The sequence below is a fragment of the Talpa europaea genome (assembly GCF_964194135.1).
Source record: "Talpa europaea genome assembly, chromosome: 7".
Lineage (NCBI taxonomy): Eukaryota > Metazoa > Chordata > Mammalia > Eulipotyphla > Talpidae > Talpa > Talpa europaea.
Genome location: NC_140074.1, coordinates 57,985,600 through 58,002,220, shown reverse-complemented (window position 1 = coordinate 58,002,220; position 16,621 = coordinate 57,985,600). Strand labels below are relative to the sequence as shown.

The following is a 16,621-nucleotide window of genomic DNA, read 5'->3' as shown; positions in this document are numbered from 1 at the left end:
GTAACTGATCGGCAAAATTTTAATTCTCTCTTGGCTATACCTCTCATGACATGAATATAGCTCAATTCCCCCTCTATTTTGCTTTTTTTCTGGATTCTAAAATTCTAATAGTATGTCACTCAAAAAAAAAAAAAAAAAAGAGCTATCTCTACAATAAGGCCTTTTTCCAGATGCCAAAAATGATAATTCTCTTCTACACATCAAAAATATTAGTACCACCAACTTTTTTTGAAGAAAGTGGATTGACCAAATTTTCCAATAAAATAGTTCAACAAAGACAGTTAAAATGGTAAAATTGATAATCAACTAACTTCAATTACAGAAAAATTAAAAATATAGGAGACAGAAAGACCATAAGGTTTAACAGGCCAAGAATCAGGCAAGTATTTAGATTAAAACAAACAAAAGATGAATCCATAGGGAACGATTCACTCTAAGTGTCTACAAACTTTCTATACTTACTTCACAAAGAAATGAGCTTTAAATTCACTAATGCACATTCACTGGAAAGCATCACCAGATTATCTTAAGGGTCTTTTCACAACCAACATTTAATTATTTACAATATGAACTATCGCCCAAACCTGGGGCCATACAAGTATTGCTCTCCTTCCTCAATGGGCACTCTACTTTTTACTTCTATGTTTTACTTTTACCTAGTTCTACAAGGAGACCTCTTCCACTACTTGTCATAAAAGATGTGTTAAGTTTCCCAATACTTTATGAAAAGTACAATTTGCTCTTAATTGGAATCAGAAAAGACAAACATAAAATGAAAAGGGACAAAAGTGAACACCATCATATTCCCCAACAACAACTTGCCTCGAGTTTTCTTTTTCTTACTATTGGTTCTATCCGGGAAGAATGCAGGAATATCAAGAAAAACATTTTATTTATTGCCATTAAAAAACCCTACTCTCCCCCATATTAATTTATAAGCTTGAGTTGATGGATGGAATATATTTATACTTCTGATAAGACCCAACAATCATTCATTGCAACATATTTATATAAACTTTTAAATAAAAAATTCATACCTGGACTCCTTTTAGTGTTTGATTTAGTGTATCAATAAAGTTCTGAATTTCATCATTTTTATTTGCCAGAGTTGAAATGATCCTTTGTAGAGCTTCCTAGGATTAAACAATTTTAAAACATAATATTTTAATAAAAAAAATTATAAACTCTGTAAAAATTCTCTAAACAAACTCTATGTATGAGTGTGTTATATAGGGCCTCCCTGGCGGAGCAAGGGGTTAAGACATAACCTTTGAAGCTATCCGCAGCCACTGCAGCACTAGTTCGATCCCTGGCCAGGGAGCTACCCACATGGCGCAGCAGACCTCTCCTGACTTGCCCGCTGCTCCCCTCAGCAGTGTATTTCAGTCAGTCCGCCTGTTCTGTTCCCCACTCTGTCTCTGGTGAATCCCTTCATCCTCCTCCCCGCACCTCTGGCCTGTGCCCCAGCTCTTGTCTGCATAAATAAATAAAATAAATCTTAAAAAAAATTTGCTAAACATGACAGTAGATAAATTTGTAGCTAGAATTATAGCATTCATTGCAACATTTATTGATGCTGTAGAACCATAAGTAATTTCAGTAGTAAATACCTCAGACTTTAAAAATGTTTCTTGTTTAAATAAAATACTTGGCTATTTAATTGTCTCATACTCTCCATTTTATTGCTGTCCAGTAAAATTTTCTGTTGTAGTGGAAATGTGCTGCCCAATAAGCTGTCACTAAGCCACAGACACTAACGAACTCTTGAAATATGGATAGAACTGAGGATCTGCATTTATTTTTTTATTTAAAATGTATTACATTAAAAAACTGATTTCCTTTTTTATAGTCACATGTGACAAGTGCTGTGATATTGGACAGCACAGATCTAGATGTTTAGTAACTCTTTGTGGGTAATAATAGCAAAATCCAAACAAGGTACTTATATTCTCAATAAAAATCTAAGAACTTTTACTTACAATTTTTCCAGAAGCATAAACTTGTGTTTGTAAACAACTACAAGAGTAAATATTTAAATTCTTATCTATGAAGTTTTGTGAGAGAAACATTCTTCTCAAAATATAATCAAATACTGATAAAAGGTTATATATAAACATATAGAATCTGATAAGGGGATTAACATTTTATATAAATGTTCATAAAGCTTTATAGTACTGAAAAATTAAATAATTATAGCAGTTCTCATTTAATTCTCACAGCAATCCCTGGAGATAAGTGAATACATCCCTTCTGAGTCTCCAAATTTAGTCATAGCTTTTACAATGGAGACACAAGTAACTGACAAAGTAGAAAGCCCAGTCAGAAGTCTCAGTGCCTGTGATATACTGTGGACAACTGGAACACCATTAGATGAAGCACCTCTCCTCAAGGCATTTAAACCCACCTGCTTACTTGAATTCTCCACTTGGATGTCTCACAAGCATTTCTAAAATCTGTGTGCCATAATGTCTCCACCAAAACCTGAGCTGTCCTTCAGTGCTCCCTGCACATTGCATTACCAGCTACAAAACCAAAACCCTGGCCCATTGGCTTATATCCTCTCCTCTTTATTTGTGCTCTAGAGTTAGTCACTAAGTTCTGTAGATTTTACCTCCTAAAGAGTTCTATAATCACTCCTACTTAGCACAAGTTAATAACATATCTCAACTTTTACTCTTGCAAAACTTAACTAACCTCTGATCCATTCTTTCTCCCCACTAATCAAGTCCCTATACTGTAGCTAGAGATATACAATAGCATCACTCTTCCTGCTTAATCTTCTCCAATAGTTTACCACTGATCTTTGAATGTAACTGAAAATCTTTAACATACTCTTGAACCTGACCTTAGGGAATCTGTAAGGTGAGCCTGCAGAATCTACCATTGCCTACTTCTCCTACTCCAATTCATACCTAACCTCTCTCTCTTGCTGCATTCCAACTGCAGCAGTCTACTGTGGGCTCCTCTCACAAGCTTTGTTTTCCCACCAAGGAGTTCTCACTTTTAGCAGTTCCAGTGCTATTACCACTGTTGTAAAGCATGTATACAATGAATTGTTAAACAGTTTCAAAAATGTATTTATAGAATGAGTCAACTATTTTATATATTTACTGCATTATCAGTATATTATCAGTCTGATAGTGAAGAAGGGCAAAGACAACTTTCATCTACTCTGTCAACCTGAAAGGATGCCCAAAAGGGTCTCAGATTTCATCTCAGATCTCATTTCCATTACCTTCCAAACACTAATGGACAGTGGCAGATAACATAGATGGATAAAGACAATATAAATGATATGAAGCTTATCTAAATAATATTATATTTTGCATTATTTAAGAAAATGTAGGTCAGAAGATATGCTTTGACAAATATCAATTCTGCATTATCATTATAAAATACAGAGGATATTTCTCAAGAGGAAGTCCACAGAGATTGTAATCTCAGTCATTACCCTTTGGCCAAGTACCACAGTTACCAAGACCTCAAAAAACAAACAACAACAACAACAAAAATCCCACTACTGTATCAGGATTACGCCTGTCAATTACCTGACAATGGAATTAGACTAACAAAACTGCTATGCTAGCAAGAAAGAGGGTTTTATACACCCCACCTAAGCAAAACTGTGATCATTCCTATGGACTGGATCAAAGTGATTTGGGGAGTGTACAAGGCATCCTCTTTAAAGGAGCACAGCTAAAAATTATGCCTACAGTCATTACAAGTCATGTAAAGTAAAAGCACAACCAACAGACTGAGCAAGAGAAAAATAACACTTTCATATTCTTAAGAATCACTCATTACCTTAAGTCTTTACAAATATAATTCATTTAATACTCTCAAGTACTCTGTGAGGTAGCATACTATTATCCCTATTTTCCAAAGCAGAAGCTGAGAAGTTAAGTTGCTGTTCAAATCTCAGAGTTAATAGGTAGCAGAATCAGGATTGAAATAAAGGCAGTCTGACTCCTGAACCTGTACTCTTTAATTATTACACTGTACAAAATGAAAGTAAAGATCAGAGGGTCATTAAAAGGAGGAGGTCAGAACATGTGTGTGTACCACAAGGACTAAGACTTTACTTCAAGATTGGAAAAAGCTGGAACTGATCAATAGGTTGTAACACATACCACCATGCCAGATAAAAGCATGACAGCTATTCTAACTGTATGCCTATATCATTTTGTAAGTCTGAGAACATGATAACTCTCACCATTTGAAATGGCATGGTTCCACTGGGTTTAGCACAGCACATGTGAAGATGCCAGAATCAAATGTGGGTCTTAACTCTACTGCACCCAATAAAAAACTCTCCCAATTTGGGCCTCTTAATAGGAAACTATCCAGTGTAACAAGAACCTGAAATTATGATGCACACAGAAATTATGATGGTGGCAGAAAACCATTATACCCAGATTTAGATGTTAGTCTAATTAGAGGGCATCAAATACCAAATGGTCATAATTAGAGAAATATTTTGATAAATGATTTCCCACAAGCACCTATTCATACCAGAGAATCTTTTAATTCAATTTCTACATTAATACTCCAGTTGAGATACAGAAATCTAGCAAATATCACTAATCAGCCTACAATTTTGGGGGGGATCAAATTATTATTCATTTAGTATTCACTAAGCATTTTCTATGTGCTAGGGACTGTACTAAGCTATTAATATGGAGTATTTTTATATTCATAATAACAGATTTTTTTTTTTAAAAAAAGGGGGTATATTAGTCTTTCATTGTTATGGTTGAGTAAAGGTAAGGTTGGAGAAGTTAAGCAAAGTGTGTCTGAGATTACATGGCTATCAAATGTCAGTCGAATTAAAATTCAGAAAGCTGCCTCCAGAGTAAGGACTTTTATATGAACCTAGGCTGCTGGGGACTGTACAAAACAATCATAGAATCCCTGTAACAAAGCAAATGGGTAAAGAAACCAGCATATAGCATTCCTGGACAACATCTAAATGCCACCAGAAATCATGCCACTTGCATTAAGACAGACATCGTCTTTTATATATATATATATATATATATATATATATATAAATACAGTTTTGGGCCTCCCCGGTGGTGCAGAGGGTTGAACGCAGCGCTGTGAAGCTGTCTGCACACAGCCTCTACAGTGCCCATTTGATTCCCGGCCCGCCAGGGAGATTCCCACATGGCATGGCAGACCTCTCCTGTCGCGCCTGCTGCTTCCCTCAGTAGCGTATTTCGGTTGTCTGCCTGTTCTGCTCCCCGCTCTGCCTCTGGTGGTGAATCCTCTCATCCTCCTGCGCCTCTGGCCTGTACCCCAGCTCTTGTATAAAAATAAATAAATCTTTAAAAAAAAGTTTATTTTTATTTACTAACCCTATACATTGTAAATTTAATAAACTCACTTTTAATTAGGTATCAAGAGTTGAAATTCAGAAAGCTCTATCTGGCTGGCAAGCTAGATAACCAGAATCTTACTAGTGGACTATAGCACACACTATGGCAACACACACACAAGAGAATTTCACTTGGTGTGAAAAGAAGCTGAAAAAGGAAAATTATGTATGTCGAGGAATTCAGGAATCTGATAAACAAAGTTGTTAAGCAGCAACTTTCTAACAGTGAACAGTTGCGAACAGTACCTGTGCACAAAAAAAAAAAAAAAAAAAAAAAAGGAAAGACCCAGTGAGGAAGGCTGCCCATTTGTAAGATAATTGCGTCAGAAGAAAGGGTACTTTACCATCTAGAATCTGAGGAAATAGAGTGTGTCAGAGGCTAAAGAAGTCTAGTCCATACTCAATGACCTTTGAAACCAGGAGTGCCATCTAGTGGAGTTTAGGAAGCTCATATTCAGCCAAGGGAAACAGAGCTCTCACCAACTGATGAAGGGAGGTGGGGAGGCGGTTGGGGATACAGCTGGAAGCAATATAAAGCAACATAACCCTTCTGAAGGGTGACTTAGCAATACACTTCAAAAGATTTTTAAAACTATACCTACATTAACTCAGTAATTCCATTTCTACTAAAGGACTCCAATAATTAAAGCTATAAGAAAGTTTATCTCAGTGTTATTTGTAACATTAAAAGGTTGAGCTCAACACAAATGTACAACAGAAAGGTACTGATTAAAAGTACAATATTCACGCAAAAGAATTCTGCTGAATCATGAGAAGTGCTGTAGAATGATACTGAATGGAAAAACATAAAGCAGCATATTAAGTGAAAGGTAAATTATAAAGCAGTGTACACAGCATATTACCACAATTTTTTAGAACTATTATATGCATTTTTAAAAGATTGGAATGTAATACATAGAAATTTTAAAAGAGGTTATCTTTTAGTGGCAGGATTATGGGTGATTCTTACTTTATTTTGATTTATCTATATCTTCTATTTTCCTGCAATAAACTTGTTTTACTTCTATTTTTATGAAACAAAAGGGCACAACTGGCTATGTTAACCCTTTATTATAAATTAATTCAAAATATAATTAGCTATCAATCAACAAGCATCAATAACTGAGACCAGATTCTATCAGATCTTCTGGCTGGGAAGGGGGCCAACTGAGAATATAAAAGTATAAAGTTAGAGACAAAACTCACAAACTTCAAAATACTGTCTATCCTAGGTTTGAGTGGAATAGCTATCACTATGGCAAACATTCAGTATGTGTTTACTACATAAATAATTCTGTTTACATGAAACCAGGAACTGCAAAGAAGCGTTACATTAAATTTAAAAAAAGTGAATCAGCTTCACAATATTTCTAATTTGTAAAAACTGCCAAGTTCAACAAAATACAGACATCTATATTTAAATACAGTGATTGTGAGCATGTCAGTATGATGTTTATTTACACTTTCTTGTTGCTCAACACTAGAAAGCTAAGACCCCCCCCCCAAAAAAAAATGAGAAAGAGCTGGCAATGAGGGAAATACCTATATGAGAGGAAAACTGATTTTTTTCTGGAGCAAGGAGAGACCAAATTTCAGATTTTTATCTAAATCATGTACCATACCATATATCAATTATGTTCAGGAGACTTAATTAGCTTTGTAAACAAACAGACACTACTTCATAGAGGTTTATTATCATTAACATCTTAAGTTTTGATTACTTTAATCATGCACGTAAAGGCAAAAGACTCAGGAAAGATGGATGGTAATGAAAAAAGGCTGGGCTGTGAAGAAAGACCTGGTGTGAATCCAAACTACCACTTGCTAGCTGTGTGACTGAACAAATCACTGAACCTTTCTGTGCTTCATTTTCCTTATCTGTGCAACCTGAATAAGAGCTATTTAAAACAGTCTAACTATGTTGGATGCAAAACAATGTTCAAATTTCAATTCATTTCTCCTTTCCCCAGGATTTTTTTTTAAACTGGTAAGTAATTTTGAATATGAGACCATGGGTTATCTGGATATGGTGGAATTCTTTGAACTGCTAGGACATGATACGAAAACAAAGGAGAACAAATACAGGGTAGAGAAAGAAATAAAGGATAAAAAAGCCAAGAGTAGATATGCTCTTTGCAGCAGGTTGTCAAGTTTTAAAACTATCCTTACTCAGGTCAATCTCCTCATTCTAGATTGTCTAATCTTGTACAAGCAAGCCTAGCCTGTCACTAACCCTTTCGAATTAAAAAATAAAAAATACTCAGGAAAAAGTGGCAAAAGCATGCAATGAAAAAAGTAAGCTCTTGGAGACATCCTTCCTGTTGGATCCCTTCTCCCTTCCTCTCCACCTTTATTATTCCTACAGCATATACCTTTCCTAGAAACAGCAACCACTATTAATGTATGAATGATCTCCTGTACAACAAATTAAACTATCAAATTCCACGTGCCAAGATTCTAGAAAGGTGCAATGTCTTATTTGTTTCAATGTTGTCTTTGAACATAAACATTTGATCAAGTAAAGAAACCTTTGGAGGGGCCTCCCTGGTGGCGCAGCGGTTGAGCGCTGGGTTGCGAAACTGCCCGCGACCTCTGCGGTGCCGGTTCGATCCCCGGCTGCTCCCCGGCCACCAGAGGAGGGTCCCACATGGTGCGCAGACCTCTCCTGCCGCCCGCTGCTCCCCTCAGCAGTGTACTTCGGTCCTTCTGCCTGCTCTGCTCCCCGCTCTGGCTCTGGTGAATTCTCTCACCCTCCCGCGCTTCTGACTGTACCCAGTGCATGTATAAACAAAACAAACAAACAAACAAATAAATAAATCAAGCATGCCTCTATTAAAAAAAAAAAAAGAAAAAGAAACCTTTGGGATTTTATCTTAAAACCATTTAAGGGCATAATCAAAAGGTCTGAGTATCAAAGAAAGGCACCTATCCATAACACATCCTGTTCACAAAAGTGTCCCAGAAACTCAATATAAACAAAAATCCCTCTGTTTATTTCTAGGCAATAATACTGTGGTTTTCTGTATCCAACAGTATGCCTTACATACCCAAGGCAATTATGTTTTCTTCCTCTGCTCAAACAGAGCATCTGTTGCTAACACAACACTGAAGCCCAAGTTATTTTCACAGACAAAAAGGCAGCTGGTCAAGCTAATCCATTTGCTGACTAGCCACCATCAAGCTTCTGTAAGACTGCCCAGTTAACTTAGCCTCTATTGTCAGATCCCATGAGTCAGAACTTGCAATCCTCTTTCGATTGGGATTTAACAACTTTTTTGGCACCATCATTTGAAATCATTTATTATAGACATAAAAACAGAAAACATTTTTTTTTAAAAATTAAGGACAAAGATAAAACATGGCTAGACCAGACTCAAAAAATAGTTATACAGATTATCAATGAAAGGTCAAAGTATTCTCAAATTGGGATTATGAAATAACAATACCTAACAGACTGTGCTAATGTCTGCCAGACACTGTTAAGTGATTTTTAAAAATTAATAAGATCCTCACAATAACCCTTTGAGTTAAGTACAATTCATATCTCTATTTTGTACATGAGGAAGTAAGAGTCACAAACAAATTACCCAAATTCATTCAGCTCATAAATAGTAGGACGGAAGACCTGGCTCCAAAGTATGCTTAATAATTCAAAGCCCAAATCCCAATGCCTTACAAATAGGCATATATTCAATCTCTCTGCCACTTGCAGTAATTAACCATATTTGTTGCACTAAGTTACAATTCTTCTGACTATTCTGTTTATAACATTCTATAGTAGGGGGCCTCCCCTGGTGGCTCAGCGGTTGAGCCCTGGGCGGTGAGGCTGCTGGTTCCCCGGCTGCCGGCGAGGGTCCCACAAAAAAAAAAAAAAAAAAATTCTATAGCAGGAAAGAAAAGTCATGCCAGTGGTATACTACTTACTGTCTGTCTTAAAAAGAAATAAATATCCAGTTTAGTTCATTATTTATTGGCATACACAACTAATTCTGTCGCAATGCACGACATAAGGATGCTTAAATTCTAATCACTAAAGAGGTTATGAGCATTAACACCAAATACTGGTTTTATTCTATAAAACAAAATAAAAATGTTCTAATTAGAAAAATTATTTAATACCATCAATAAATTTCAACACATTTTCTAATATGGAAAAGTTAATTCTCAGAAAAAATTATCACAAATAAGGTATATCAGTGCCAATAAAAAAGAATAGCTAATTCTTCACTACCTCAAATGGCACACCTGGTGCTTACTGGTACTCAAATACATCATTTGGAATGAAACCAAGTAAGTTCAGATCTTAGTCCTATAGCTAAGAAGTCAAAATCTCTAACTCCTGAGTTCTGTTTAAAGTGAGGGATAATGCATGCCTGAAAAAATAAAATAATCCATATTAAAATAAATTTTCATTATACTTTATAGCAGAGCACTTGTGCTTATTCTTTGTAAACTTTAAAACACAATATTTTCACTCTGAATTACTTCACCTCATTTTTACAATAACCCTAGCATACAATCTTACCTCCACTGCAGAGGAGGATTTGCAGTTAAGTCCTTTGCTCCCGAACACAAAGTTACTAAATAGCAACATGCAACCCAAGTTGCTAAGACACCAAGTCTTTGCTCTTCCATTTGCCCTGAACTTCCCATTCAGATATCACATGACTTTTATCTAAAACGTTATATAAAGTGTGAAGTGCCTTACAAACTTAGGCAGAAATATTTAAACAACCATACAAATTCAGAACACCCGAAATATAATCTTAAAAAATGGCCTACCCATAGTCATGTAAAAGTATGCCCAATTGGGTTTGAAAATGCACCACACAATGAAACCATGTGCACTTTGGTTAAATGGCAATAGTCCACACATAACACACCACTATACTATTCGTCATGCCTCCACTGCTCCCCAAGGAGACAATTCCAGGCAAAACCATAGAATATGTGGTTCCAGTAAGTCCTTCCAATGCTTTCTATCTAATAATAGAAAAGAATGGCCTCTTGGATAGGCCCATGTTTTTCCCTGCTACATTATTAATAACTCTTGTTTTTCCTTCCCATACTGCGCTATATTACAATTACACCATAATCTAACAAAGAGAACAGGATGTTTGAATTTTACATAAGAATTACCACTGAACGTTAATAACTCGCTTTCGATCAAAACATTGGCTACGTTCTCTAAATATTTTTTTCTTCTTTAAAACAGCTAGTTCTGCACATCCTTTCATTAACTTATTCGGAAAGTACAAAGCACACGGCACAACCACTAAAGTAACTGAGACCAGCAGCACCCAACTGGTCAAAGAGGGTGGCATTGCTACCCTGACAACTCTTCCATCTTTTCATTCAGTTCAACAAATAGGAAACCCTAAGATCTGCTGAAGAACTCGGGGGTGGGGAGGGCTTGCAGGGGGTCACACAAGAGGGAGTGGTATTAAGTAGAATTGATTCCCGACCTAAGGAGCCAGTATTGTGCGAAAAGAGATGTCTGGGTGAAGAAAGGGTGGGAGTTTCAGCAGGGTGAACCCATATGCCTCGGTTTTCTCATCCGCTGAGGACAGACAAACCCGCTCCAGGACGATGGGAGGCTGCGACCCTCAATGGGGGCCTAAAGCACTGCAGAAAATAACAGATAAAAAAATTGGAGACGGCTCCCTTTTTCTCCTCTGCAGCCAGGGCCGGGGACCAAAGGCAGGACAGGAGCCCGCCCGGAGGGGGCTCATTCATTCTCGCCAGGGAAGAAGGCCGAGCAGCCTCGCCCTGCGCCCCAGCAGCCTGGCCGGGCCCGGCGCGCCCACCGCCCACCGCCCACCGCCCACCACGCCGGGCCCGGCGCCACGCCCCCCCCCCAGCCGGGCCCCGCGGCCCGCGCCCCTCTCCCCCGCTCACTTTTTGGGCGTCCATGGCCAGGAGCGAGGTCTGCAGGGCCCCACACTGCGTCGGGAGGCTGACGGAGGCCGGACACGCCGAGACCGCTACCCAAGACCGCCGCTCTCCTCCGCCCGCCGCTGCCGCCCCAGGCTCAGCCTCAGCCTCAGCCTCAGCCTCAGCCCGCACCGGCGCCGCCCGGCGCCGCCACGCCCCGTCCACGCCCCGTCCGCGCGCGCGCCGTAGCCGTAGCCGTAGCCGTAGCCGCGCCGCGGTTGCCAGGGTGAAAGGGCGGCGCGCGGAAGGCGGGGGCGAGGAGGGCTCCGCGCCTGCGCGCTGCGGCCGCCGGAGGGATGGGGTCGGGGTCGGGGCCGGGGGCACGTCGGGTACCCGGAGGACGCAGGCGGGAGGAGGGCGTGCTCGGCCCGTCGTCCCGCGGGTCCTTGGGAGGAACTTCTCCCTCCCTCCCCCATCCTTTTTCTCCACGCACGCAGTCGCTGCCAGTTGGAATGGACCACTGGGCAGCCAGCAGCAGGGCGGTGGGGAGGGCACGGGAAGGAAAGCTCTGGCCCAGGAAATAAATCAGATTCCTCTCCATCCCTCAAGCATCTAAAGCTCCTCTGCGCACAGGCCAGAGGGAGCAGCCGGGCTAGATCAGGCCCAGCTGTGTGGTGAGAAGGAAAGGACCGGGCCGGGCATGCAGTGGAATCATGGGCAAGGCCTATAGGAACGTGAACAGACCCCAGCCTGGTAGACCTTTTCCAAAGGGCCTTCCTGGGCACCTTGCTATCTGAGTGATTTTCAGCTAGTCTCTCCCTGAACCTGTTTCATCTTCAATAAAATAAGAGAAATGATGTTGACCTTGCAGAGTACTGTGAGGATGAAGTGCCTAGTGAATAGTTAATGTTCTATAAATTATAGTTACTGGTAGGGAGCTGGAACCTACCGGGTCCGAGTTGAGGGACTAGTGTGAACTTTAGAAGACTTGGAAAGGTAGGCTTGAAATAGCAGACAAAGCCCATTTCCAATTCCGTGACTCGAGAGTCTCAGAAAAGTTTAATTGGACAATCACTTAAGAGAATGAACAAAAGGGAAGTTTACATCTTGGTACCAATTCCACAAGCAATTTAGCAATAAGGTCCTGCTCTCGCTGAGCTTAAAATCTAGTATGGGAGGCTGACATAAATGAATAATGTGAGATAGTTAGAGGTGCTATAAAGTAAAATTACATGAGGTAAATGGAGTCATAAAATTGAGAGGATGCCGTTTTCCATGGGAAGGACTCTCTCAGGAGTGACCTGAGTGAAGTGAGAGAATGAGTCATGAAAAGCTCTGGAAGGAACATTCTAGTTGGAAGAAGCAGAATATACAGAGGCGGGGAGGAGACAAGGAGGTCTATGCTTGACAAACAGTTTATCTTATAGTGCTCTAATCGCCAACTATATTGTAATTTCTTTGACGACTGAGATTTCTTTTACCCATATCTATGTCCCCAGCACAGGACCTAACACCTAGTATACACTCAATAAATCCTTTTCAACTGGACAGAAAAGAAACAGAATGGATGGCACAAAAGGGGAAAAAACAGCTGGTTGAGTAGGTAATACTTGAAGGTCAGGGAGAGTCTATAACCAGTTTTTCTCCTGTCAGCTGAAAAGAGTAATGGCATTCAGTCCTGTAGAAAGGTGCCCCCTCTCTTAGTACCAAGGGAAGGAACCATCTATCCAAGCTGTTCTGCTTTCATAAAGAGCAGGGGGGACAGACAGGCACTCAGCCACTGGGGCACTGCTGCAGCCACATCCGTACATACCAGCCCTTTCTCTGTATAGAAACATTTTGCAGCTGAGTCATTTTCCCAGGAGGAAGAAATGCAGCCAAGCCATTGGACAGCTGCAGAGGTCACACCACCCAACTATTGGCTTTCCATGCCTGGTACTGTGGTACCCACCACCAAGAGGAAAAAGCGGCTGTCCCCAATTCTGCTGCTGCGAAGACCTCACCTCACTACTTGTCAAAGTGTAACAGGGTGGTCCCCAGGAAAGGGGGAGGTTCCCTGCCCCACCCAAGGGAGGGTGGAGCTGAGCAGGAAGAGAAGAAGCAGCAGAAGAGACTGAGGAAGGAAGCAGGATGGAGCCAGAAGGAGACCTGGAGGAGGCTCATGGAGCCTAGAGACACGTGAAGAAACTGTGCTTGTCTTTTGGTCGTGGACTGGGTGACACAGATGTGGGTGAGACCCGTGGAGGTGACAATGGCAGCTTTTATCTGGATGTTGATTTTGCTCTTTTCCTTCTGGGCTTGTCTGATTGTTTCTGACCCTTTGCTGTGGGTCCCCACTGGAAGGTGCTTTAGACTTGTGGCAGGCTTTGGGGCCTTGTTCTGGGCCGATCCCATTTGGATGGACTTTTACCCACGAGGGGACGGGTAACTTTGGGTGCTTCACTTAGAAACTAGACTCTTTGCCTTACCTGTATTGTTTCCTAGTTTTATTAAAGTTCCTTCCCATTAAAGTCTCCTATGTTTTGTGTTGATGCGGTGGATGGCAGAACCCATGTAGAATAGGCAGGTTTGCGGGGTTTGGGCTGCCCCTCTCCCTGTCCTATAACAAAAGGACAACTCCTGGGCACTTTAAGGCTGTGGACATAATCAGAGTAGGAGGCCGAGAGAGGTTTTGGAGACAGTGAGTTGCAGCTGAAATGTGATCGCCAGGCTGTACCACAAGGCCAAATCCCAGGATCTCACTCCTGGTTCCTGGCTTCCTCATCTCCAGGCTGGCTCCTGCAGCCCAGCCAGGAGCTGTGGCTCTTGACAAGAACTCTACCCCATTTGACTTCTGCCCTCACCAGATCTCTTTCTTTGGCTAGTCTGTCTCCCTTGCCCAGCTTACCCTGAGCTGTCCGCTTTCTACCCAACCAGGAATAGCTAGTTTCTTCTGGCTGTGACTTCGATCTTCCCCAGCCCATTAAGACTCTCCCAGACCAGTCCCTTAGCAGGCAGGGCACCCCCAAAGCCACTCCCAGTGTTTTTAGCTTGAGGGTACATCCTCTGCTTTGTCTGTACTTAACTTTTCACAGCTAAGCCAGTTTAGACATTTCCCAAGTAGCTTTACTAGTAAACTAAAAATTATGTAGTTCTCAAATATAATCCCCAAACCAGCTGCATCAGCATCATCTGATAATGTCAGAAGTGCAAATTCTCAGGTCTCAACCCCCGCCCTAGTAAATAGAAACTCTGGGTGTCGGGCCCTCAGCATCTGTGTTTTAACATATCCTCTAGGCATTTCCAATGTTTGAGAACCATTCAACTAATAAGAGAAAGCAAATTACTAAGGGGTAAAAAGAAACTACAGAGGCATAAAAACAGATGGTGTTTTAACTCTTCGATTTCTGATTCTGAGTGAGTTGATTGACATTTCTGGGCCTCTAGGACTGCCTTTCTGAGGAAATCTTAAGTTAAAATAGCCTCAGTGTTGGCACTATTGATGTAGAGTCTGGCAAAATTGTCTTTTCCAAAACCAGGTTCTCTGTCCTCTCCTGTCAGGCATTACCTTTAGCCCTGAGTTCCTTCATAAGTTCTGGGCTTTCCAGTCTCTTGGGAGAGAAAGGTCTTTCCCCTAAGTGTCACCAACAGTCTTTCCTCTTGGGAGTCAGCCTAGAACTAGGGACCTGGAGTCAGCAGTTGGAATTTAAATCCTACCACTTCCTGTTACCAGCTGTGTAGCCTTCAGTGAGTGATTTAACCTCCATAAGCCTCAATTTCCTCATCTGTAACATAGAGATTCTAATAGTAATTCCTGGTTAGGATGGTTGTGAGGATTAAAGGAGATTAAGTAGGCAAAATGCCTGGTTTACTATGTTGTTAACAACTGTTACTGTTATTATTCCCTTGCATGTTATCCTGCGGCATTCTAGTTTGACTTTTCCCCCCTCTCAATTTTTGGGGGTCTGAGAAGTCCTATTCTCACCTCTGAACCCCCATTCACTGTTATACCTGTCTTTCCTGAAGTATAATCTCTGGTGAGATGTTTTTCTTTGTTGTAAGCCCAGATCTTCCCCCAGGGCGCCCTCTCAATATCTGGGCTGAGTCTTAGTGTATGCCACCTAGTTGAGGAAAGCACTGAGCTCTTCTAAGCCCCAGCTTCTTCAGTTGGGAAATAGGCAACATAACACCTGCCAGAATTGTTGAGTGGATTAAATGAGATAATTCATGTTAAGTGTTTAGCACAGTGGCATGTAATAAGCATTCAAAAAATATTATCTCTTGTCATCTCTTCCCAGCCATATAACCTAACTAATTTTATTCCCTGCCCTCTTCTGACTAAAACCCAAACTTCCCCGAAGTCCTGGAAATCCCTTGGAACTCATAACACTAGTTTCTGAGGCCAGGAAATCATTTTATATAAATATATAAAAAACACTATATGTATATATATATATATATGCACTATAATTGTCATAAAAGTGAAAGCATGGTTCTGTCTGATGTGGGCTGACTTCCTTGGGATGATCTACCCCACATTTGAAGAATTCTAAGGAAAGCAGTAAGTGGTTGGTGGACACAGATCTTACTGGTAAGAGACCTGGAAATCATGTGGGAGATGTTAAAAGCACCTGTGAGTATTTTAGTCTGCAGATGAAAAACTTAGGGAGAACATGGCATTTACTTCAAATCTCTCAAGGGATGTTGTGTGGAAGAGGAAGCTGACATTCTCTAGCATTCCACAGATATAATTAGATCCAACTGGTAGAGGCTACAGAACAACAGATTTCCCCTCAACAAAAAATCCAACTTTCTAACAAAACCTTACAGAGCTGGAATGGAATTTGTTTGATAGTGAGGTCTCTATCAGTGGAGGTATCGAAGAAGAAGCTGAGCATTTGCATGGCAGAGCTGTCCTAGTAGGATCAGGCACTGGAAGAGAAACTTTAACATCTTTCCAAACCCTGATGTTCTATCATTCTGCAAACTAGAGGTCAATAGTTATTCATTTTCTTTCTGACTGTGCTTTGAAATTACCCTCACCTCTGGGATGTCTTCTAAATCTCTTCTTCGCATCCCCATTCTCATAGGATCCATTGTAAAAGGCCCCACTCCTTCTGGGAGTGAGATGAGAGGGGATGAGAGGGCAGGTAACTGAGCCCAAGCCACTGTGATGTTACTATGTCACAATATCTCCCCCTTGTGTGATGGTCTGTTTTCTGCTAGACACTGTGGACAATGAGATAAGTGAGGGTTTTGTTCATATTCTGCCTTAACTGTGAAAACACCTCTGTACTCATAATGTTCAGAGAATGACCAAGAACACAGCAAATTCATCTATCTGTTGATATCCTCCTTGTGAAAGGAGGGTGAGTCTTAGCTAGGTCCCTC

General features: G+C 40.7%; 1 protein-coding gene across 1 annotated transcript in view; it reads right to left on the bottom strand.

Moving 5' to 3' along the window:
- FSD1L (fibronectin type III and SPRY domain containing 1 like) overlaps window positions 1-16,327 on the bottom strand; it is a gene marked incomplete at both ends in the record, with an annotated part of 51,908 nt that extends 35,581 nt beyond the window's left edge. The window contains 2 exons of the mRNA XM_084238160.1: window positions 1,038-1,133; window positions 16,274-16,327. Of these exons, the coding sequence (XP_084094286.1) occupies window positions 1,038-1,133; window positions 16,274-16,327 (150 nt within the window). The remainder of the gene's footprint in view (window positions 1-1,037; window positions 1,134-16,273) is intronic.
- Window positions 16,328-16,621: the final 294 nt, after the last annotated feature.